At 37.3% G+C, this 23217-nt stretch overlaps 1 protein-coding gene across 1 annotated transcript in view; it reads left to right on the forward strand.

Moving 5' to 3' along the window:
• RSPO2 (R-spondin 2) overlaps positions 1-23217 on the forward strand; it is a 111357-nt gene that overhangs the window by 63669 nt on the left and 24471 nt on the right. Inside the window, exons 4-5 of the mRNA XM_030012737.2 lie at positions 3345-3488; positions 4549-4737. Coding sequence (XP_029868597.1) covers positions 3345-3488; positions 4549-4737 — 333 coding nt within the window. The remainder of the gene's footprint in view (positions 1-3344; positions 3489-4548; positions 4738-23217) is intronic.

Genomic DNA, 23217 nt, shown 5'->3' on the forward strand with positions numbered 1-23217 from the left:
AGTTGCAGTAAGAGTGTTATGAAGTCTGAGAGGTCCTGGCTATGAGTAGAGGGTAGTAGGGCCAGGGGGATATAAGGAGACGTGGTGCTGAGCAGGAATAAAAAGGATTTGAGGTCTGGTAGGAAGCATGCCCTTGATGAGACACTGCAAATTGAATACAAGGGAAGGAAGAGGTAGGGACTCAAGTGTCTGCCCCTGACCTACAGACCTCTTGTTGCCAGCTAAATGGGAACAGCAGCAATGAGGCACCCTTTACTGCTTCACTCTCAGGTTCTGAAGATTAGGTTTCCAACTCTGTCATTGTCACCCTGCAAGTATGGTAGGCCTGCCAAAGGTAGGTGACTGCTCTTTGGGGTTCTTCTGCAGGACTGAATTTATCAACTCTTTCTCCCCTCAACACCAGTCTTATCTTTTCCTGTGCCCCCAGAGCTTCCACTTCCAGGCTCCTCCTCCTTACTGCTTCTAAAATTTTCCAGGTAGTTACCCTTGTCTATCTGGAAACCTCCAGTGGGCACTATTTTCTGTTTATTTCTAAAGGAAAAAAAAAAAAAAGCATTTCTGAAGAATACTGTTGGTTATGCATTTCTACTTCTTTCCTCTAAAGAGCTCCATGGGTCTAAAATCTTAGCTATGTTTAGCTCAAGTTTTTTGGTCTTGTTTCCTTTGGGGTTTTTTTTGGTGTAAACTTCTAGGTAGTCTTTTAAGTGGAGTAAAAGGAATACACTGGTCGCATGGTTTAGCTACTGAAATTGTACAGAAAATGAAATCACTGAACTGGTGAGAAAAGCAATTGGATGCATGGCCAATAAACTGAAGTAATAAAATTGCTTTTGACAAGAACCTTCTCCAGATGAAAAAAGAATCTCTGTCTTGTTCCAGTTTATTATAATTATATCAGTAAGCTAACTAGTTAATTTAAAGGGAATTTAAAAGGATTTAGATAGGAATTTTTAAAAGTAGGAAAGATTTTGCTTTCCTTCTCCAGAGTTAGGCATAAGATGCTGAGATCAGAAAATTCAAAGGGTTTGAAAACCATGGCAATCAGAAGAAAGCAGTTCAGGTCATTAACTTTAAATATTTTTTCCTTGGTTTTTATTATATTATTTTGTGTAAAGGATAAAACAATTTTTTAAAATGCTGGTTTTCTTAATTATTGAATATTACATCAAACAGCTCTTCTGTAGATTTCATACTAGATTATTCCTTTATTATCAAATTTATTATTTAAATAATAGAATGCAAAACATTTTAGGAATCTGCAATATACTTCCATTAAGACCTACAGTTAATAAAGTTTACATAGATAATGATGCTGATTAACAAAAAGAAATACAAAATTCGACACAGTTATATTTATTTCCAAACCAAGGTATCTTAATGGAGTAATAATGGAGTATGAACTTTCTTTAGGAGTCTGACTAAAGATGTGTACGCTTTCATTATCTCTCCACATTGGTATATTTATCTTTAAAAGCAAAAGAATTTAAAGAATTCATTTATTCTAATTTACTAACCTCAGTCACCATTAAAAGAATTAATTAATAGCACTTTTATTTAAAAAAGAAAAGAAAAGAAAATTTGCCCTGAAAGCATTTAAACTGTGTAATAAGATGAAGCTGGGCACCAAAAGTAATAAACTCTGTAAAATTTTCTTTATTTTCTAACCACTGCTGTGACAGTTTGTGGTTGAAAATAGACTTCGAGAAAGTTAGCTTTTCTAACTTTTGGAGTACTGCTCTTCTTTAGCTTTTTAGTTTAGTTTATTTTAAATTTTATAAAAAAATCCATGCAAGGCTTAGCTTCATGATTTGAGAGTGAGCATATGGAGGACATCAAAAAGGAGTTGTTGTCACTCCCAGTTGATCTTCAGCTATAGTGTGGTCTATTACCGAGTTAAATTAGCATTACAATTAGCACCCAGTAACCCCAACCATTGTGCTGAATATCACTCCGGTGAATTAATATTTTAATTTCAGAATTCTTAAAGTATTCCTAATATTCTTTCAGTATTTTCCCCTAAATTGCATATGATACAGATTAAATAATAGGCATTTCATGTTTGGAGTAATTTAACCTCATAGGAGGAAATTGAAAATAAACTGCCTGTTGAACTTCAAGACTAAATACTAAAATCTGTTTTATAAAGATTAGCTAAATTTGAAGTGTTGTTAGGGGATATTTACCAATATCTCTTTCAGAAGTCCTTATGGTTTATAATTTTTTTTAATTTTTTTTAGAAAAGAATAAAGAATAAATGAATGACATAAGTGACCAAAAAGATTAGTATATTGTTGTATGACATGAATAACAAATGCTTCCTGCTGTGACTTCAGATAGCTGAAGAAAGGATACAGTTAATGTAGTTTATATAAATTAAGTATGTTAGCTGAAGGATTAGATTTTTTAAAATTAATTTTAAGGTGTTCATTACTGTTCCAAATATAAAGGCTTTTACTTTTTAATCTTTGGAACATTTTTCCCTGGCATTTTTTTGTAGGTATGTATGACTGACTTTTGTAAGCCCCCATGTAAGTATTTCTGCTTTTCAGGTGTGCGTGTGATTGTTGGTATCTAGTTCCTTTCCGAGTTGCAGTGTTTTAGTATGGAATAGGATGTATCTGAACAGTCTGCTTCTGAGTCTGTAATCTATTGTGGACAACATTTCTCTTAAATTTTCAGAGAAATCCAGTATTTCAAAAGGCAATAGTTTGTTTGGGCTTTTTTTGCTATTGATTATAGCTTTATGTCTTTTAGTCATTTAATAATGGTTATTTTTTATGGATTAACTACCTTAATAATAGAGAGGAGTTATATCCAGAAAAATTGGGGCCTTTTGCATGGTAGCACATGCATATGTGTGGATACGGACATCAGATATAATAGATGAAAGCATTCATTCAGCTATTTATAGGGTCAACTCATGGAAAAAAAAAAACATATCCTGCTTTTAATGACAAATAAAAAACTGAAGACAGTACATATAATACATGCATACTTCCCAAAATAATTTGTTGCATCTTAGTTTCCTCAAAATTAATTAAACACGATAATAGTTTACATTGAATGTTTTTCCTCCCAAAAGATGTAATTAACTCACACATCACTCAACTAGAGGTTTTATCTACAGTTTTGATTAAAAAAGTAGGATTTAAAGGATGTAGGAGTAAATGTGGTAAATAATAATTACATTTAACTGTAATTTCTCTTATAGAGCAGATAGATTTAAGGATGACAGTATTCCTCATCATAGCACTTCGGGGTTTGCTATTTTATTGCTTTCCTTTCATTTTTAGTCTTACCCTAACTTAGTTGTCTCATTGTTTCTTACGATCCTTTTGATTCAGGATGCAGAATAGAAAACTGCGACTCCTGCTTTAGCAGAGACTTTTGTACCAAATGCAAAACTGGCTTTTACTCGCACAGAGGCCGCTGCTTCCGAGGATGCCCCCCTGGATTTGCAGCCTTGGAAGAGCTTATGGAATGTGTGGGTGAGTCTTCTAGCACAGCAATGCTGCTGAAGCAGCTCTTTTATGAGGTGGCAAGGTTCAAATATGGCGCTATTTTTAAGCTGATGCTTAGCATTTCCTATCAAGAAATATTCACTAATGAATTGTCTCTGGATTTCTTTACTACTACTACTACTACTACTACTACTACTACTACTACTACTACTAGTTTTTTCCAAACTTTGAAATATTGCATTATTGGGAATGCCACTCTGTTCTGCGTCAGAAGGTTCTGTCCTCTTAACTGTAAATCACCTTGTATGAGGATTTATAACTCAGAATTTGTAAGATTTCAGGAAGGCCAGTTTTTGCATTAGAACTTTAAGTCAGTGATGTACTTGTCGGATTCTTGCCCTTGTAAAACTACCTGCTCATTTTGCCTTTTACCAAGGCCATAACCCAGAGGCAGGACAGACTGAATTCCTGTAACATCTGGGCTTCAAATTCACTTTTAGTTTCCCTGCAGCTCCCCACTTTTCCATTAGCAAGTAACAGATATAAACCACCAAGTAAGTGTTTTTCATAGGAATTTACTTTCTACCTCTGAGCCAGTGTTGGCTGTTCTCACAATATTTGTCGAGTCTCACAGTTTGGTGTTTTATCCTGAAGCCTGGGAATTGTGTCAGAACAGACTCTTTCTTTCAAGAGTATTCCTTGCATTTCCTGGTGGATAGGACCTGGAAATGTGAACTCTTGAGCTTTGCAAATCCAGGTGACAACCAAATAGAATTTATTTATTAAAAAGAGAACAATTTAAATCAGTCGCATGATTTTAGGAGGGTTTTTGAATATTTGGGACTGACAAGATGTCTATACATACAGATTGATAGTCTGATGGTTTTGTGCTCAGGTTGAAGTTGGCTAAAAGGATTCTTTCAGGTTCTGTAAGAGATTTTAATTTTGTTTCTAAATTTTTGCCTGTTAACAGTAAAACTTTCAAGTGGTGCTTTCTAATAGTGTATTCTAATTTTTAAAAAAATGAAAACAAGGAAAAGCAAAACCCAGAAGAATTGCTTACTCATGTTTTCTTTTGCTTTATCAGAAGGCTGTGAAGTGGGTCAGTGGAGTGAGTGGGGAACTTGCAGCAGAAATAACAAAACCTGTGGATTTAAGTGGGGCCTGGAAACGAGGACAAGACAAATTGTGAAGAAGCCAGCAAAAGACACAATACCATGCCCAACCATTGCAGAATCCAGACGCTGTAAAATGGCCATGAGGCATTGTCCAGGAGGTAAGCGTAGTCCATGACACAAGAATCTTTATGAGCTTTCCTTAACTGAAATCCTGTTTCTAACTTGAAAAAAGAGCTATTTCATCCTAGCTGAAGGGGAAGTCCTGTCTCTGCTCTGCCAGCCATGGCTGAAAAGCATTTTCAGTCCTAATTTGTGCAGCAAGACTCCAGGGAAAGGCTCAGTGTGGGAGTGATCAGTCTCTCAGTAGACTGTGAAACTGTGTTTTTCCTGGTGTGGTGCTGAGGCTTTTTCAAAGAGGTGCCTCGTGAAAGAACCATAACAGGTTGCATTTGAGCTTCAGCATGAAAATGATAGTGATGGTGGAATAACTAATTGCTCTGTGCATGGCAGGAAAGATTATGATTCTAAACCTTGCTGCAGGCGGCACACCCAGTGCTGGTGTGATGGGTGTTTAAATTAAATGAAGTTGGTTACACATGGCATTGTTAGCTGGAACTATTAGCTGGAATGTGTTACTTGTTCTGAATATTGCAGATCAAGGCCAGACTATGATAGATGTGATACAAGCAGAATAGTGATAGATATCAAGCTTTTCAGCATGAGACCAGTTTATGGCAATTACCACAAGTAGATAAAATAAATGATTAAATGTCTTTATCATAGTGTTCTAAGACTTAAGTAGTGATGCTGATTTGAAAAAGCAAATGGAGTTTCAAATTTGTGTTCAGTTTTGTAGACCCCGAAGTGGAGACATGTCACTGGTAGAGAGGAGATTTTGTTATCTTTTAAATTGAAGTGATTAATCTTTCACTTGTGCAGACTGAACACTTACTGAGTTTTCAGAATTTGTAGGAGAGGTGGGTGATCAACAGGTGATAAAGATGCCACTCCTTTTGGAATCATAGGATTAAAGAAAGATTCAGGCTTTAAGGGACTTCAGGAGTTCTCTCGTCCAACCTTCTACTGCAAGCTGGGTCAACCATGAGATCAGACAAACAAAAAGGAATAAAGGGTTGCAGAGTCCTGAGAAAAGCCATAACCTGATGAATAAGCTAAAACTGAAATAATCTTAGAATAGGTACATAAATAAGTTTGCTTTGTGTTCTGGGATTGTTGAATATGACTCTCTTGGCTTGAACATACTGCCCAGCAGTATGTGTGACAATTATACATAAAGTTTTAGCTTACGGATTAAATCTGTGCAAGCTTCATTTTTGTCTCTAGCACCCTGACACAATCTGGAAGAGAATATAAAGTTGATTCTCTGTTATCCAGGTTAACTGAAGCTGTTATGCACTCTTCCTCCCTGTCCCACTCCCTATACTCATACACATGTGCATGCACACACAGTGCATAGTCATAGTGGAACTAGGGTGCATTGTACAGGACAGCTAATCTGCAACCTAAATAACCTTCTCAAAGTCACTGAAGAGTGGAACCTACAAAATGAACATCTCTATAGGAAGGAAGATGAAAAGGTAAAAATCAAGGCTGATTTGGGCTGCCATGGTGTATGTCTCATGGTATCTTTGAATGCGAGTCAGCTGCATCTACCTCAGAATAGCTAGACTTACTAGTGCTTGCAGCCTGCTGGTGGGTGAGTTGTTCCAGTTACTTCTAACAAACTCTGAAGCCTACATGGGGTTAGTGATTAGATCAACTGCGGAAATGTTTTACTGCTAAAATGGAAGGAAGAAAAAAGAGCTTGTGTGAAGTCCTACAAAATCTCCAATCAATATTTTCTTTTTTTGCTGTTGAGATGCATGAAGTTTAGCTTGTAGTAGAAAATTTGAGAAAACTGCAGAATATTTTCAATTCAACTCCATGTGGTAGAGATTTAGTCATTTATGTACCCAATGTGCATAGAGGGGGAGGTATGTTGTGGATGAAATGTCCAGCTTCTATATAAACTCCTGGCAAGTAGAAATTTACAGGTGTGGGTTTAGTCTTGATAATTTAGTTAGGATATAAATTATTCAAATTGTTGTAAATAGTTTGGGAAGTGTGCTTGAGTGGACCACAATATTTTTGAAAGCTGTAGGATGCTTATGTAACTGTGGTAATCTGGAGCTGTTGAACGTTCATACCTTTTTGTAGCAGATTGTCTTAGGTTGTTTCAAATTTTCTTGTCCAGTAATTCAGATCACTGATTAAAGAATTACCTCGCAAATTTTATCTTTTCAAAGGCACAGTGATGGGCTTTCCTAAGAGTTAGGAAGTTTATTGCCTAGTCTACATCAAGATCTTTGATCAAATCTCTGCATTTTTTTCACTACATATCAGGAAAGTTCTTGCTGCAAATACAAATTCAGTGTGAAAGGCTTGTAGTACTCTTTCATAACCATGGGCTCCAGTAAATCCTAAAGATGACAATCCTCTCCTGTCGTCCCATGGTGTGGAATTCCCTGCTTGTGTTTTCAGAGACAAAAATAAATATGTACAAAACTGCAGGTTTGAACTCTTCACACTGAATGCTGAGGCTTAATACTGTTTCTGTGCCATCATATAAAACACCAGCCAGTGTATAAACTCCTTTTTCTCTCCTAAGAAACTCCTGGGAGGGAGTGTGTTAGTGATGTGTTAGTGATGTTTAAGTGCCTGGGTAAGCCTTCCCCAGGCCTGGTTATCTCTACAGGCAAGGAAGCCACTGAGATTGTCCTGTTCGAAACTCCTGCTTCGTAGTTTGTTTTAATTATGTTTATATAAATGGCTGGTCTAAGATCCCATATCTTTTATCATATTTAATTTAGTTAGCAGGTTGCCCCATTAGACACTCATAATGTTCTGTTGCTTATTTATTCACTGTGAAGTAGTGGGAGGCAGAGACTCTGGTTACAGGGAAGCTCAAATCAAGCAGGTCCTGGCTGCTAAGGAAGAGAGTCTGTGTTTTTAAAAATATGGTGTTTTCCTATTAGAAATTTTGTAACTGAACTTTTAAACTGAGGAAATAAGAGAAAAATTTAAGGTTAGCACTAGTGGGGGACTGAAGAACCGTAATCACTGTAAATGTCAGTTGAGAGGCTGTTAATAAATCCTTTCTTCTTAATGTTCTCAGTACATAAACTCAAGCAAATGTGTAGGATAAGTATTGGATTATATAGCTAAGATGGTTGTAGATTGTGATGGATTAAACTGAGCAGAGGAAGTAAGGATATTTTTGGTAGAACGGGGTCAAATATAGTGCTTTTGACACACGCTTTCTACTTCTGTACATTTTACAGTTACTATTTATGGTCCACACTACAGAAAAGCTTCCAAAACAGATTTTTACGTGTTTGGAGAAGTGGATTTAGATTCAGTTTTCCTGCTAAGTACTTCAGTTTCATATTTATCAGGGGTTGAGATGTTACCCATCTGGCCATATGGCTGTGGTACAAATCTAGTTGATGAAGAATTCTTCATCACTTTCCCAGTATTTGCAGAGTTGTAGAGATACAAGCTGGAATGCAAGTGAAAGATGATTTCACCTCTTTCCAACTGAAGCCAGTAGCATGAGAGGATACTCTACTTGATTTCAAATATGTTACTCAGTGATATTTTCTTATTGTCAGTACTACTTGATTGAACTGTGATTACCAGATAGGAATGTCACATTTGTGTATCTGTTCATGTTATGTATGTTACCCTGTGGCTTGGGTGTAACATGACTCATACTATGAGAGGTTAGACTTAGAAAAAGATGACTTGGATCATTCAGGACACCTCCTACCCGTGTTAGTCTCTTTTTAGTTCAAAAATAAAAAAAGGAATTTTTAAAAAGAGTGATTGCATTACAACCAATGGGGAAATTAGCAGGCAGAAATGTTCCATGGACTGATAAATCTTGCTGTCTTGAAGTTTTCCCATATACTTATAATAAATATTTTCTTTTTACCTCTTATTTTTACATGTTCCCCATGTTCATCTCAGTAATTACTCCTCTTTTGTTTGTACCCTTGAGGAATTTGAAGATTGCTGTCATGTTTCATATTAAGTATTACACAGGCTTGGAAAGCAGCTCTCTGCTTCTTTTAGTCTTCCATCAGACTGAGTTCTTTAAGCTGTCTGATACATGAATATTACTCTATGCCAAAGTCTGTTATTTCTAGTACAAATCACGATGCCATTTATGAATGCTTATTTCAGACATGAAGAAAGAGAGATGAAGATGGGACGTATGTCTGCATTAATTTCCTGAGCTCAAAAGGGGGAAGGCAGCAGGACAGGTCATGAGGCTACAGTGGGAGGGAGTTCTTGCCTTGACATGGGCATGTGCTTGGATGGACTTCGTGCTGGTTGACTGGATTTGAGGGGCTTTTTATGCAGTAAGCTTTCTTCTTTCTATTGCTGCAATAGAATTTAAGACTTCTGGAAGAGCAACAGTAGAATGACCCAATCAGACTTTCTGTCGTTATACTGCAGTTACGTTTCATTATTAATACTCAGAAATTATGACTGAAAAGACTAAAAAATAAAAGAATATATACTTAAATACAGAAAGCTAATAAATATGCAAAGCTGCAAAATGCATGTTAACTAAGTAGTGTGTTGTTTTTTTTTTTTTTTTTTTAGTCTGATAAGCTACTAGGTATATGGCAAACAGGGAGTTAATGATCCTGCTTTGCAAAAAATATTTAAGGTAGGATAGACAATATTTAGAGTAAAACTGTACATAAACTTTGGTGAAGATACTACCTATACACTTAGAGTATACTAAATTAGCATAATTTCCAATAGAAGCCACATTACAGGTATAGATATCTCTAGTAGGTAAGTATTTTTCCCTTCTTTAAAATGACATATTTTGTCTGAGAGTGAATGTTTTAAAATTTCTGGCTTTAACTTGATGACCTCCAGTAAAAAGGGTCAAAAATGTTCTTATGTCATCCCCCGACTCCTCCCAAAAGTTTTCTTTTATTTTCTTTTGAAGCCTGTCAAAGGAAATCTGGATTTCTCTCTAAATATAAACAAAGATTTATTTAGAAGAGGCTGAGGAATTTTTTAGTTGTGCGAAAACCAAAATCATAGAACTATTGAATAATACAGGTTGGAAGGGACTTAAGGAGGTTACATTATCCAACCTCCTGCTCAAAGCAGGGTCAGGCAAGGCGGTGTTGAAAATCCCCAAGTGTGGAGCCTGCACAATCTTTCTACACCAATGTGTTGCAGTGCTTTACGGTCCTCATGGTGAGAAAGTTTTTCTTTATATCCAATCTGAACTACTCTTGTTTCAATTTGTCTGATGTTTCTCATCCTCCTCCCATGCACCATCATGCAGAGCCCGACTCTGTGTTCTTGATGACCTCCTCATAAGTACTGGAAAGCTCACCAAAGCCTTCTGTTCTCCAGGCTCAACAAACCCAGTTCCTTCAGTCTCTCTTCACAGGGCAAGCGCTCCAGCTCCCAACCGTGTTGGTGGCTCTGTGCTAAAGTCTATCAGTATCTTTCTTGAGCTGGGGGACCCAAAGCTGCATATGGTGTTCCAGATGTGGTCTGATGAATGTCAAATAAAGGGAGATGATCGCTTCCCTTAATCTGCTGTCAGGCTGTATTAACAGGTCAGAAGATTGAGGGAAGTGATCATTGCTGCCAGGGCACACAGCAGGGTCACATTTAGCTCAAGTTTCATCAGGACCCCTCAGGTCCTTCCCAGCAGAGCTGCTCCCCAGCCAGTCAGTGCCCAGCCCATATGTTTTCAGGGAGTACTTCCTTCCCAGATGCAGGACTTTGCACTTGCCTTTCTTGAATTTCATAATGTTCCTTTCAGCTACAATGAATCTCTTAATAAGTGTGGAAAAAAAAACCACCCCAAAAACCCAAACCTCAAAATAAATGTAGCACCAGAACTCAGTGAGTGATCTTTTTGATCCGATAGATGATTATGGTCTTTTGAGCTTTTTGACTACATCTACATCTGTTGAAAAGTTTGTAAGCCACGATGCTTTTGAGACCTTCATTTATACAATGCACTTGTAGTTAGTCTCAGTGCACAATACCTACAAACACCATCTGCCCTTTGAGAGTCAATGCTAGGTCTTTCTCTAAGTGGTTCTCAGTAAACGTACCACCATATTTTCTGTCTCCTGTTGGTCATGTTATGTTGCCACAAGAACAGCCTGAGGGGCAAAGACTGGTCCAGGAACAGCAAAAACTGTTGCCTCCTCCATGAGGACAGTCAAGCACTTGGCTAGATTGGTCCAGTAGACTGTGCAATCACCATCCTTGAAAGTGTCTAAGACCTGACTCAACAAAGCCCTGGACAATCTGGTCTTGAATGGTCCTGATCCTACTGAGAGCAGGAAGTCGCTCTGGGGACCAACCTGGATGATTCTGTGGCTGTGAATGACAGAATGTGCTGTGCGTTTAGGCTGAAAGAACACTGTTCTTCCTGTTTGGGCTTTGCAAAATTTCTGGTATCTTCTACTCCCAATTAGAGAGAAACTGGGTCATAGGGAAAAAGAAAAAAACAAGTATTTACCATGTTTGTTATAGTGCTGAGATCTCTTCATTTGGCCTATTTTATTGATGTTGAAATAATATGCAGAGTATGTCTAATGTTTTGAATATAATGCTAGCTGTTGTTTCATGCATTTCCAAGTTTAGCTTTAATCAGGATGAAAGCTTAGTTGGAAGTGCTGATTTCTTAATTTACTTTATTATTATTTGACCTGTTCACTTAATCGTCTTTGAATGCTGCTCACTTGTAATTTCAAAATCTTACGTCGGATCTAAAAGATATATAGCATAATGTAACTTTATTTTAAGTTAATGGACTATAGCAGTCTAAGAAAATATTGAAAGACCAGCAGAGGAACTATAGAGATGCAGATACAGAACTGTATTTGAGTTTTAGAGTTCCTTTGACTTTTCAAATCTTAAAGAAAAGTCCAGTCTAACTTGTTGACATTTTTAGTAGTTTGAGAATTTAATTCCATTGTTAGTTAAGTCATGACATAAATGTATGATGTGGCAAGTTATAGATAAAAGAAAATGATCCTACTTAGAAAACATTGTCTTATAAGTTGAGGCATGATCTGAAGAGGGATGGTAACAAACAGAAAGCATTGTGGGTTTGGGAAAGATGACAAGATTTACAAACAGTAAGATCTTACTGCTTTGGTTAGTATTGCATGAATCTTGAAGACATTAGAATATTATTACCATAATACTAAAAACTAGGGTTTACAAGTCTCATCAGCATTTTAAATGAGACTGTAGTATATAGAATTTACAACAATATACTGTCATTGCCTACTGCAGCTCTGTTAATTTTAAGGTAGCATTGGATCAAATCTGCCCTTTTTTGCCCTCAGCAAAAAGGTAGAAACTGCATTAAGTGTAGCTCCACTGAGTACTGGCTCTGCTAGAATATTGGTATCACCAAGCAGGCTTGCCTCCTTGATGTATTTTTTGAGCACCTATTACACTCTGACCAAGAAGGCTTGGTCTTAGCTTGTCTGAAAATACAACCCATAATTTTCAGTTACAAAGCGTGACTCAAAGCTTCTGAAGGAAAAAAGGAAAAACCATTTCAGCATCAGCAGAGAGCTTACAAGAAGTAAACTCCACCAAAGACACTTATTTGCATGGTGCGGGTTGGGAAAATAGTACTAATGAGCAAATATTTTTGTGAGTATTTTAGTTGATGGCCATTCTGCACATTTTGTGAAGGAGCTAGCAAGTGGGAGCAAGAAGGGACAAGATGAACATAGTTTGGAGGCTTTCCAGAAAACAATAACTGTTTTATAGTGTGGCTTAACCCTCGGAGCCTGGCATGCTTGTTAGTATGTTTGTTGAGGAAACAAGCTTTTGTCAGCTGCAGAATCTGCTCGTCTGGATTGTCAACATCTGGTTCATACAGCGAATGTTGTGCTGAGAGTATTAAAATTATTTTTTTTTCCTACCCTTTAGCTGACCACATTGAGAAGCGACTGCTGCAAGTAAAAACTAATAGTAAAGGATATCTAAACACTAAGGAAAATGAAACCCATAATACTGCTCATTTCAGTGAGAATGCCTGCAACTAGACTTTAAGTATTTTGAATTAAGGTACATAGGCAAGAGGTATAGTTATATAATCAATAGTCAATAAGTTTGTGCCAGCTTCTAAAAAGAGCACAAAGGTTGTCATCTCTGTTTGGTAATAATAAAAAAAAATCAAAATTGAATCATAAGTAGTTCAGGTTGGAAAGGACCGCAGAAGGTCATCTGGTCCAGCCTCCTGCTTAAATCAGGTCAACTGTGAGAAAACCAGGATAAGCTATTGCTCTGACAATCCTCAGAGATTAAATATTTTCCCTTTTTTGGTCATAACTCTGTTCCTCTTCATATGCTTATTTGTGAGATGATGATTTATAAATTATAGGAAAAATGGTGTTGTTTTTATTTGTTTCAAAGTGAAAAATGCAGAAATGCACAGCAAATTTGTAATTACATTTTCAAGACTTAGCTGTGCGTGCATGTATGTACCTGTATTGGAACACTGCTATGCCTGATGCCGCTTAGATTTGCAGATAAATGTTAGGCAGTGTACCTCTCAGCCAACACGATACTATAAAGTAACTGAGATATAGCAAGAAACTGATTTTTCTTTTCTGCATTAAAATATAGTATTTTATATTATTTTTTTCTTAGAAACAAAAAACCTATACTGCTATTTCTTTTGTGTTTGTCTTCTTTTTCCCTTCTGCAGCAGGGATAGGGAAATTAGGAATCTGTTGATGGAGGAGTGTTCTTCTCCATACTTTCATATCAAAGCAGTAAAGAAAATTAAGGTGTGCTAATGATGAAACTTGAACAGATAAAATCTTTCCTTAAGGCTGATGAATAACAAATCTGTCGGCTCCTGACAACCCAGTATGACATGTTAATGATCACAGCTATAGGACAGAGATACAGAAAGATTAATATAAGTGTTATTTTTACAGTATAATTTGTGTGTTATTTGGGTCATATGAATGAGGAAATATGTGATTGAATGAATCTATTTCACTCAAAATGTTTCAGCTGAACTTGTGTTGCAGCACTTGTTGCTCAGGTGGAGGGTTGTTTTTTTAAAACAAAACCCCTGAATACATGCAGAAAAGAAAATGCCTAAACATGTGTGAGCTAAGAGATTAAATAACTGTATTATGCATGCATTTGATTCATATTCATTAAAACAAGTTCAAGTATAAACTTAGTGTGACTTTTAAAAAATTGCTGTTATTTTTCTATTACGTTGTTGGAAGCAATCCATTTTTTAGTTATTTTCTAAAGGGAAAATGCAATCCGATTAGACTTGTATCTGAGAAGTAGTTAGAAATAGTTTTTATAAGCCACATAAACTTGAACATCAGTTTGAGTAGCAGTTCTGTTAAATTCTAAACCCAAGTACTATCTGGCAAGGACCAGCATCCAGGTTTCCTTTGCGGATTTTATAGGAATGACTCCTCTTCACTGTTGTTATATTACATCACGGTGCTTGATGGTCTAGATGGCTCTCAAAGCTCTGTGAACAAGATACGGCTGTTGACTCATCCTCCTCCATTTTCCAGGTGTTTGAAATAAGATCAGTTAAATTAAGCGGCTAAGCAATTAAGTGCTCTGAAAAATATCAACACTTACTGAAAATAACCCTTCCAAGATTTAGGTAATTTAAGTAACTGTTCAGTATTTGGGTTGGTAGTTTCCTTGAAACTGGTATGGTGGATCTTGCATGGGGGTTGAGGCAGCTTGATATTAAGTCACATTGCTCCTACAAAACTTTTTTGCTGCTTTAGTCCAGATAAATATTACTATTGGGTTACAATTGCAATTATCAAAATCTGTGCGTTTGTGTGAATATGGTGAAATAATACATTACTTATACTGAAACCTGTAACTTAGCTTAGATAGACATAAGTAGCCTAAATTTCCTTGGAGTGCTATTGTAGTGAAGTGTGGTGTTGGTTTGTTTGCTTATTTAACTGATGGGTCAGGTTTTTAAAGGTTTTAAGATGCTTAGTTCTCTTTGACTTAAGCAGAATTTAAAAATGCATTGTTCTTCAGACTAGAAATAAAATCTGTCTGAAGTGACCTTTAGATGGTACCTTTCACAACATTAGCAAAACACTTTTTGTGGAAAAGTGTTGTTATCTGATTTCAGGTTTAGTTTTCCTTCTTCAGTACCACTGTCCAAAGCATATCTTGTAATGGACTATACGTACCCGAGTGCAACGTTTTAGCTCTGCGTACCTTATCAGGATAATTCAGCCTGTGGAATTTTATGTATTGTTGTATCATATTGCAGCATGATACATTTTCAACTTTTTTCAAAGGACTGTCAGGGAATTACTGGCAGTGCAGAAGAGCCAACTCAAGCGCATTTTTCCCTTCTGAATATAAATTATCCTTCAATCCTACTTTTTAGTTAAAGTAATAGGAAGTATTTTCTTGGGAAGACTTTTGCATAGCTTAGGCCAGATAAGTACTTTCAACATGTGTGTTTCCTTAACTATATTGTATTTCAGAAGTAGCACGAATATCATGTGATGCAGTATCTCCTATGGGAGTTATCTGTTTTTAATGAATAACTGAGTGTACCAGAGTGAAAATCCTCGTAAATGACCAGAGTGTGAGGTAGAACTGTCCCATGGCAATTATACAGTTCAGGGTTGTTTAAAAATGCTGAAGGAGAGCCAGCTGCTAATCCACATGGAAATACAAATACTGAAAAGAGCTGTAGTTGGTCCAAGCAAACAGATTGAATTTGTCCATAAAAGGTACTTGACAAATTTTATTGTGCATGCCTTTATGAAGTAACTCCTGTTGTTTTTTGTCTTTTGCTCATTCTGAAACTACAGTCCACCTGTAGGAGGAAAAGCCATACACTTACTTATTTCTGATTCTCAACCAGAGAGCTATTTTAGTACATTTTAGTGTCAGCCATTTCAGTCACAGCAGAGAAACCAGCAAATGCTCACCTACCTGAGATTATATTTTCCTCTCTGAGGATCAAACAGTAAGGCACAGTTTTATGCGTACCCTCTCCCAAACCACAGGCCTGGGTATGACAGGTCTGGAGAGCCAGCTGCTTCAGCGTGGCATGACTAGAGAGCAATCAGCCTCGCTCATTTTTAAGGATTCACTAAGGCTTTCCTTGCACAGAAGTCTCTTCTTAAGTAATAAACCTATTAGGCTACACAGATATTTTTTGTTTTCACAACTTGGATACAAGGGCCACATCCTAACACAATCCTGGCAGGATTTCTGGTTGGGTGTTTCTGATACGCCTCATCTTTTGTACAGTTCATCTCTCCAGCAGAACATGTACTAACGATGGCAGCGTTTGGATATTGGAAGTTATTACATAAATAATGGCAACTGTGACTGAAGTAGAAAGACTTCACCATACTATAATATTTAGAAAATATGCAGTATTTGTATGCAATATTTAGATTCTATCTGCCTCATCATCCTTAAGGATGCTATAAGAAAACACATGTATGACTTTGAATGTTGGGCCTTACTCTGCAGGACTTGCTTGGTGCTCTCTAACTGACTGTGACAGAAATGAGATTCTTTGGATGCACAGGTGACTACCAACAGTTAAATTATCAGTTTAAGTAGTCAAACCTTTTCAGCTGAGACATAACTGGGTGCATACTCCTTGCACAGTACCAATGCAAAGTAAATTACCTAAGTATACATCACCCTCTGATTGCAGTAGGTTAGCAGTGTACATGCAGCTAATTACAGCTGCTCGGCTGTTAAGCTAGGGAGTCATTACACTGCTGTAACTTGCTTGATTGTGATGGCCTGCCTGTACCCTTTACAATAACTTTCTTCTTCTGGACAATCATTTTGAATGCTCTGCAGCCTGCTTGCTTGATAGCTAGTGGCAACCTAAGGTAGCCTAGGAGGGTAGCCTCATGGATTCAGGCCGAATTCAGCAGAAATTGTTTGCTCCTATCCCATAACCAGACAGGGTAAATCTGGAGAATAAAGAATCCAGCAAAGAGGAGGAAAGAATCAGAGAAATAGACAGTTATGGCTTCTTCCTGTTCTTTGGCTCTTTAGACAGAAAAAAATCATGTAGGGACATTTGAGTCCTAATTAATGGCTTTGCTAGCTGAGTGCAAAAGGTAACGCCTATCCATGCATGCTGCTTCACAGGCTGGTTTCCAAAGCTGTGCAGATATAATGTTTTAAGGCCATGACGTACTATGTTTGTGATAAGGAACTGTGATTTGCTGTATGGGTGCATAGCTTGCATGTGCTAACTTGGGGGACCCATTCTTTTGTGGAGTTTATTCCTGTCAAACAATTATCACAGAAGGGCTCACAAAAATTCTGGAAAGGGACACTGCTCAATTTGTAAATGCAACAGCTTCCAGCACTCTGCTGTAGGCCAGATTTAATTAAATTAACTTGTATCAGCTGTCTACAGGAGTCAAGGGGAAATGCCAACAGGGAATAGGTGGAAGAGCAATCTCCCCAGCTGCTCTCACTTGATCAAGTCTCTGCCAGTGTTAGAACTAGGCTGGAGTCAACTGCACTGGTTTTTGAGGATGTGCTGTGGAAATCCCTTATAGAGAGCTTCTACATATGTCTGCATCTTTACCTCTCATGAGCATCACAGAAGGAGGGGAATGGAGGAAAAAATCTGCTGCTTTTTTTATTGTTGCTTGGTTTTGCTTGGGTGTTTTTTTGGTTTTGTTGTTTTGAGGTTTTTTTGTAGCATTCTCAGATAATTTGAGATACTTTTACCTCCGACTGGAAAGCTTGGACACCGCTGATTCCTGTAGTGCTTTTTGCTTTGCACCTCAGAGGTGAATGAAAAGAACTTACTCTTGAACAGTTTGAATTCTAGGTTCATTCTGAAGAACTACAAACATGACTGCAGATAATGTTTGGAAAAGGAATGGGAACATGAGCAGAGAAAAAGAGCAATAGAAAGCAAGAACTGCTCATGATGAACAGGGCATCCCTACTCTCCATTATTTTACATGGCATTATAGCCTCACATTAAAAATGGGTAGATTTAAATAACTTTCTGGGCACAGTCTTAAGAATGAATTGGCCTAAAATGAGTAGTAACATATAAAATAGCAATGCAATACCACAGAGGTAACTCAGTATTGTACCTGTGTCAGTATAACATTCTGCACCAAATGAACAAGCATAGAAGCAGTATTAATTATGATGGACACAATACTGCACCAATATGTTTGGTTCCCAAAGGGGCTTCTTTATGCCTTTGTGCAGTAAGTCCTCTTTCTTAAACATATTTATTTTGAACCCCAGCTGGCAACTAAGCACCACGCAGCTGCTCGCTCACCTCCCTCACAGTGGAATGGGGGAGAGAATCAGAAGGGTAAAGGTGAGAAAACTCAGGGATGGCCAAGACAAAGACAGTTTAACAGGTAAAGCAAAAGCTGCACAAGCAAGCAAGGCAAAACAAGGAATTCATTCACCACTTCCCATGGGCAGGCAGGTGTTCAGCCAGCTCCAGGAAAGCAGGGCTCCATCATGCATAACAGTTACTTGGGAAGACAAACGCCATCACTCCAAACATCCCCCTTTCCTCCTTCTTTCCCCAGCTTTATATGCTGAGCATGACGTCCTATGGTCTGGAATATCCCTTTGGTCAGTTGGGGTCAGCTGTCCCAGCTGTCCCCCCTCCCAACTCCTTGTGCCCCCCCAGCCTACTCGCTGGTGGGGTGGGGTGAGGAGCAGAAAAGGCCTTGGTTCTGTGCAAGCACTGCTCAGCAATAGCTAAAACATCCCTGTGTTATCAACACTGTTTTCAGCACAAATCCAAAACACAGTCCCATACTAGGTACTGTGAGGAAAATTAACTCTATCCCACCCAAAATGAGCACAGTGTCTAACTGACACAGCTTAGATTCTGAAGAGGCCCCAAAAGTCTAATGTAAACTGTCCTCCACCAAATTACAATCTTACCTCATCTTTGCCATTTAATGTGTTTATCAGTTTGTTTCTTTATACAGTGTGAATCAGGAAGAAGACTATTGGAATTCAAATGAAGGCTGAGTTTATACAGCCTTACATATCATCTCCAAGTTTAACACTTTAATCTTTACTGCATATAAATATTGCAGACAGTAGCAAACTGTTAGCTCATCTTTTAAGACTATTCCTTTGAGACCTTTCTTCTTGTAGAACCTGATTAGCCTGGGTGTTCATATATTTGTCCATTTTAAGCCTTTTTACTCAAATTATAATTTATTGGTTTCCTATGAGCATTCCTTGGCATTCTTAGCTGATCAGACATGTTAAGTCTGATGACTTATGCGAACCTCGTACCAATGCTGGAGACTCTGCTGGAGAGCAGGGAAGTGTGCAGGTATCTAGCTGCAAAGAGCAGCAGCAGTAGGACGCCAATAAGAGTAGGTGCTTTACAACACATCAGATTTATTAAGAACTTTGTTTAAGAAGTTCAAACAAGCGGCATGACTTTCAAGCACTATCATGTAGCATAAAGATCACAGGTATTTCCAATGACATTAATATCCCATGATAACACTATGGCACACATTGTAGTGAACTCCTGATGAAAATGACAGCCAGCTCTTAAATTATTCTGCTTTTCTGTCAGATACAAATGTGAACATCTTGAATGGGTTGCCAACCATACTGATACAAATAGTTCAGCACAGTAGGGAGAGTACTGTAAAAACTGTCAAACTTTTTTGCTTAATTCACCGCTTTTAAAGTTGCACAAAGAAACCTTAGCTGTTGACTAGATGCAACTGCCAAGCAGCTTTGATAAGATTGAGCATAACTTTCTCAAAGCTAGATTGCATTTAGCTTTAATACTATAGTTATCTTCAATACTGACAAAAGTGCTACATTTATCTGCTACTTGAAATGATGAATGCCTATAGGGTTTCTAAAACAAAGCTAGTTAAAAACTACCACAAAGATGGTTAAATTCCAGCTTTGTATTTTTGCTGTAAATTTATGTACCAGATTACTTTGTTAACTCCTGATTTACCATCTGTTCCTTATAACATCTAAACTAGAAGAAACAACTTTTTTGAGGCCTAGCAAAGAAAACCCATAATTTGGCCAATATAGAGAATAAATTTTAAGCATTGCAAAAGATTGTGCAGGAGAGGCGCACTACAAATCAGTTCACAACTCTGCCATATAGCACTAGGAGTGATAGACGAGTAGGACTATTTGAGTGTATTTACAACAGAAGGAAAGAGATTGTATTTGATAACTGATGGCTGAAGAAACTTCTGGGCCATAAAAACTCTACAAATAAAAAATATCTACTGAGCAAGTCCTGTGTCAGGCTTCAAATCATTGCTCTGGTTAGATAGTTAGATATAGCTGGTAGAAGGTTTCTAGCTAAAAGAAAGTACCATGGCAGAATACAGGGAGATAAGTCTTGAAGCAAGAGGAAGCTGGTTTCAAGATCATTACAGACTGTGTCAGTTTGATAATACAAAATACTGACATTCTGATGTAATTATCAGAATCAATTTTTCATAAGCATTGAAGGTTTTAAAATATATGTTCTCTGCAGGACTTAGATGCTATCAGCTGTAATTCGTAGCACTCAGTACATGATTATTCTGCCACCAGACTTTCATAAGCAGCTCTGCAATCCAATGCCAGCTTGAGCATAGGTTGCAGTAATACCGCTTTTGAGAGCAGGAGAAGCCGGTGGATCATGAGTCCTAGACATACAAATGGAAAAATCCTGGGAGACAAGGTTCATTTTTTCTTGCAGCTGTGGCAAGGGAAAGGAGAAGAGGGTTTTACCATTTCTGCAGAACTCAATAATAGAGATGGCCCAAAAACCAGCAAAGTGTTTCGTAAGAAGTTTTATAACATGCTGAATATTTCTTTCAACTGAAGTTTTTTATTAAATAAGTAATTGTCCTTAAAATTTCAAGCACTAAAAAAAGTTGATTCATATGTCTTTTCTAGAATAATGTTTTTCGGGTGGAGTATGTTGTGAAAGAACAATATATTACTTTTCTCTTACTTTTCTTCCAACCCTCTGAATTATTTTTTCAGGGAGATAAAAGAAATTCCATTTCTTTGGAGGGGAACATCCCCCGCCTTTTATTACAGTGTCATAGGTTTACAGGATTTCAAACTGACTCAAGCTTATAAAGCGTTCACATCCTAGTTCTTTGGGTGAGATGCTTGTCTGGAACAGGTCAGTGTTGTTCTATAGATGTCCTATTGATCTCTCATAGCACTGATGAGCATGAGCTTCTTGATGGTTATTGCCAAAAGTTAGAAGTTCCATCAAAGCCAGCAAAGTTTCATTGCTTGATTGGTTTAAATGAGAAGCAAATCTGGCAGTTTTGTGATCAGTACCTGTTCCACAAAGTAACAGGATCTCAGAACTTAAAAGTGAACTTAAAATAGGAGCCAGAATATAACTACAGTCCTTCTCACTTCATTGAGCAATTTTGGAACCTCTCTTCAAATCAGGGAAGGTTGTCCTAGAAAAAATTATTTAAAAAAAAAAAAAAAAAAAAAAAAAAAAAAGATACACTTTCCCCAACCAATTGAGTATAGTATAAGAATTTAAATAGCATTGCTGGACTTGGAGTTATAACTGGCTGGATCAGCATATGCACTTCAAAGCTGGGAGCAGCATGTTGCAAAAGAACCACTTAAAATTTATTTTTATTTTTAGACAGTCATCCAAGTCAGCATCTCCGCATCATCTTTCAGGGCTATTAGAACAGGGTGTGGATCTATTGATAGGGGTGTGTTTTATTTTTCTATGTGAACCAAAATTTCATCTAATTGTACAATTAACTGTGTAAACTCTCTAGAACTGTTCAGTATGTGGTAAATACATCATATCAGCTCACCAGCAATTGAATTGTTTTGTCTACCTTTTATACCACTTATACTAATTTTTCTAATGGTTTTGTTCTAAGACGATAATAAACAAGAGAACAGGAGAAGGCCTTTTTACTGAGAACAGTGTGATGTTGAAACTTGGGGCTTTTCCCTTAGTCAAAAATGACTGATTTTTGGAAAGACACTTTTTCAGGAAGTGAAACTCTCATACTATCAGCATGGCAATGCTTCAGCTACCAAAGGAAAGGTACAAATGCCCTGAAATCTGTCAGAGTATTTGTCCCCCATGGACGCTTGGAGAAGGCTCAGGTACTTCCTTCAGCAGAACTCTTTGAACTGTGGAAATTACCATGCATCGCTTGCAGGAATTGTTATAAAAAGGCTTTACCTTATTACATCCTAAGATGATTAAGTGAAGGGAATAAAGTAGTAATGAGGACATTAATGGGAGTTCCCCGTATGCCTTCTTGTGTTATTTTTGTGACCAGTTTCCTGATTTCTTAAAGCTCAGCTGCGGGAACCACCGCATAATAACAGTTTTCGTGTTTTAGCTGTTTTTCCAATCTTTGTAGCTGCAGGCAAAAGTCTGAAAACACAGACACCCTGAATGTTTCAACACCAGAAATTAAATTAAAAGCACTGAAATTTAATTATTTCTTTAAAATCTAGTGGTTTTAAATTTTACTTATGACTGGCTCATGATTTTTGACTCAATGTGGATGTGAAGCTTGTACCTGACATCCAGCCCCAAAAGGAACATAATTAAAGGTGCTGGTTTAGAGTTTTCAATGTTTGCTAAAATGCTGTGTCTCATTTAGGTATTCATGTGAAAACTGACGTATTTCCATATGAAAATATTGGCATATAATTTGTGAAGAAGAGAATGTTGTCCTGTAGGACTATAGATTTGGCATAGTTCCAAAGAGCTTGCTTTCATGGTATTTGCGTAAAACCTAGTCAGCAGCAAAAAAATCAAGTGTTATTAGTGAAGGAACAATTCAATGCAATGATCTAGCATGCTAATTTGAGGAGATTATAAATTCATTTTCTAGTTTAGGCTCTGAAAAATGAGCTAATGCAATGCATTGTGACTGAGCAAAATAATAGCTGGTAATTTACTTCCTTGGTTCCTGTCAGCAGTTTCATTTGTGTTGAATAGGTATAATTGTGTGTCCTCAAAGAGATTGCACTAAACCTGCTTATGATATAGTCAGACTTTCCAAATCCTTTATTAAGCACAGCAATTTCCTGCTACAGATAAAAATAATTCAGTCTTTAGTTATATTTACATTCTGCTAGTAAAAAGTAGCTTTCTTTTAAAAATGTGTTACTTGTGGTCTTCAAAGTTGAGTTGATTGAAGTTATCCTATTACATTGGTGTTCGTGTGAATATGGTGTTCAGCTGAGCCAAATTTAAAATCAAGAAAGCACATTTTAAAAGGCCATTGAATGGTAGTGATGCCACCATGCTACCACACGTATTAGATTTTGAAAGCAAGCGCTTTCTGATTGTTTAACAGTCCAGAGTAGTCACAAGGGGGAAGTCTGGGAGGTTTCAAGCCTAAGCCATTTTACAGAAAATGAAGTGATAATAGTTACTGCCGTTAGCCATGTGACTTAGTAGTAACTTGGAGAAATATTGTTTATGCATGGCAGAAGTTAATACTAAACAAGCTCCATAATCTCATTTTTGCTAGCAAATATATTTTCCCATT

Source organism: Aquila chrysaetos, chromosome 4 (genome assembly GCF_900496995.4).
Source record: "Aquila chrysaetos chrysaetos chromosome 4, bAquChr1.4, whole genome shotgun sequence".
Taxonomy (NCBI): Eukaryota; Metazoa; Chordata; class Aves; order Accipitriformes; family Accipitridae; genus Aquila; species Aquila chrysaetos.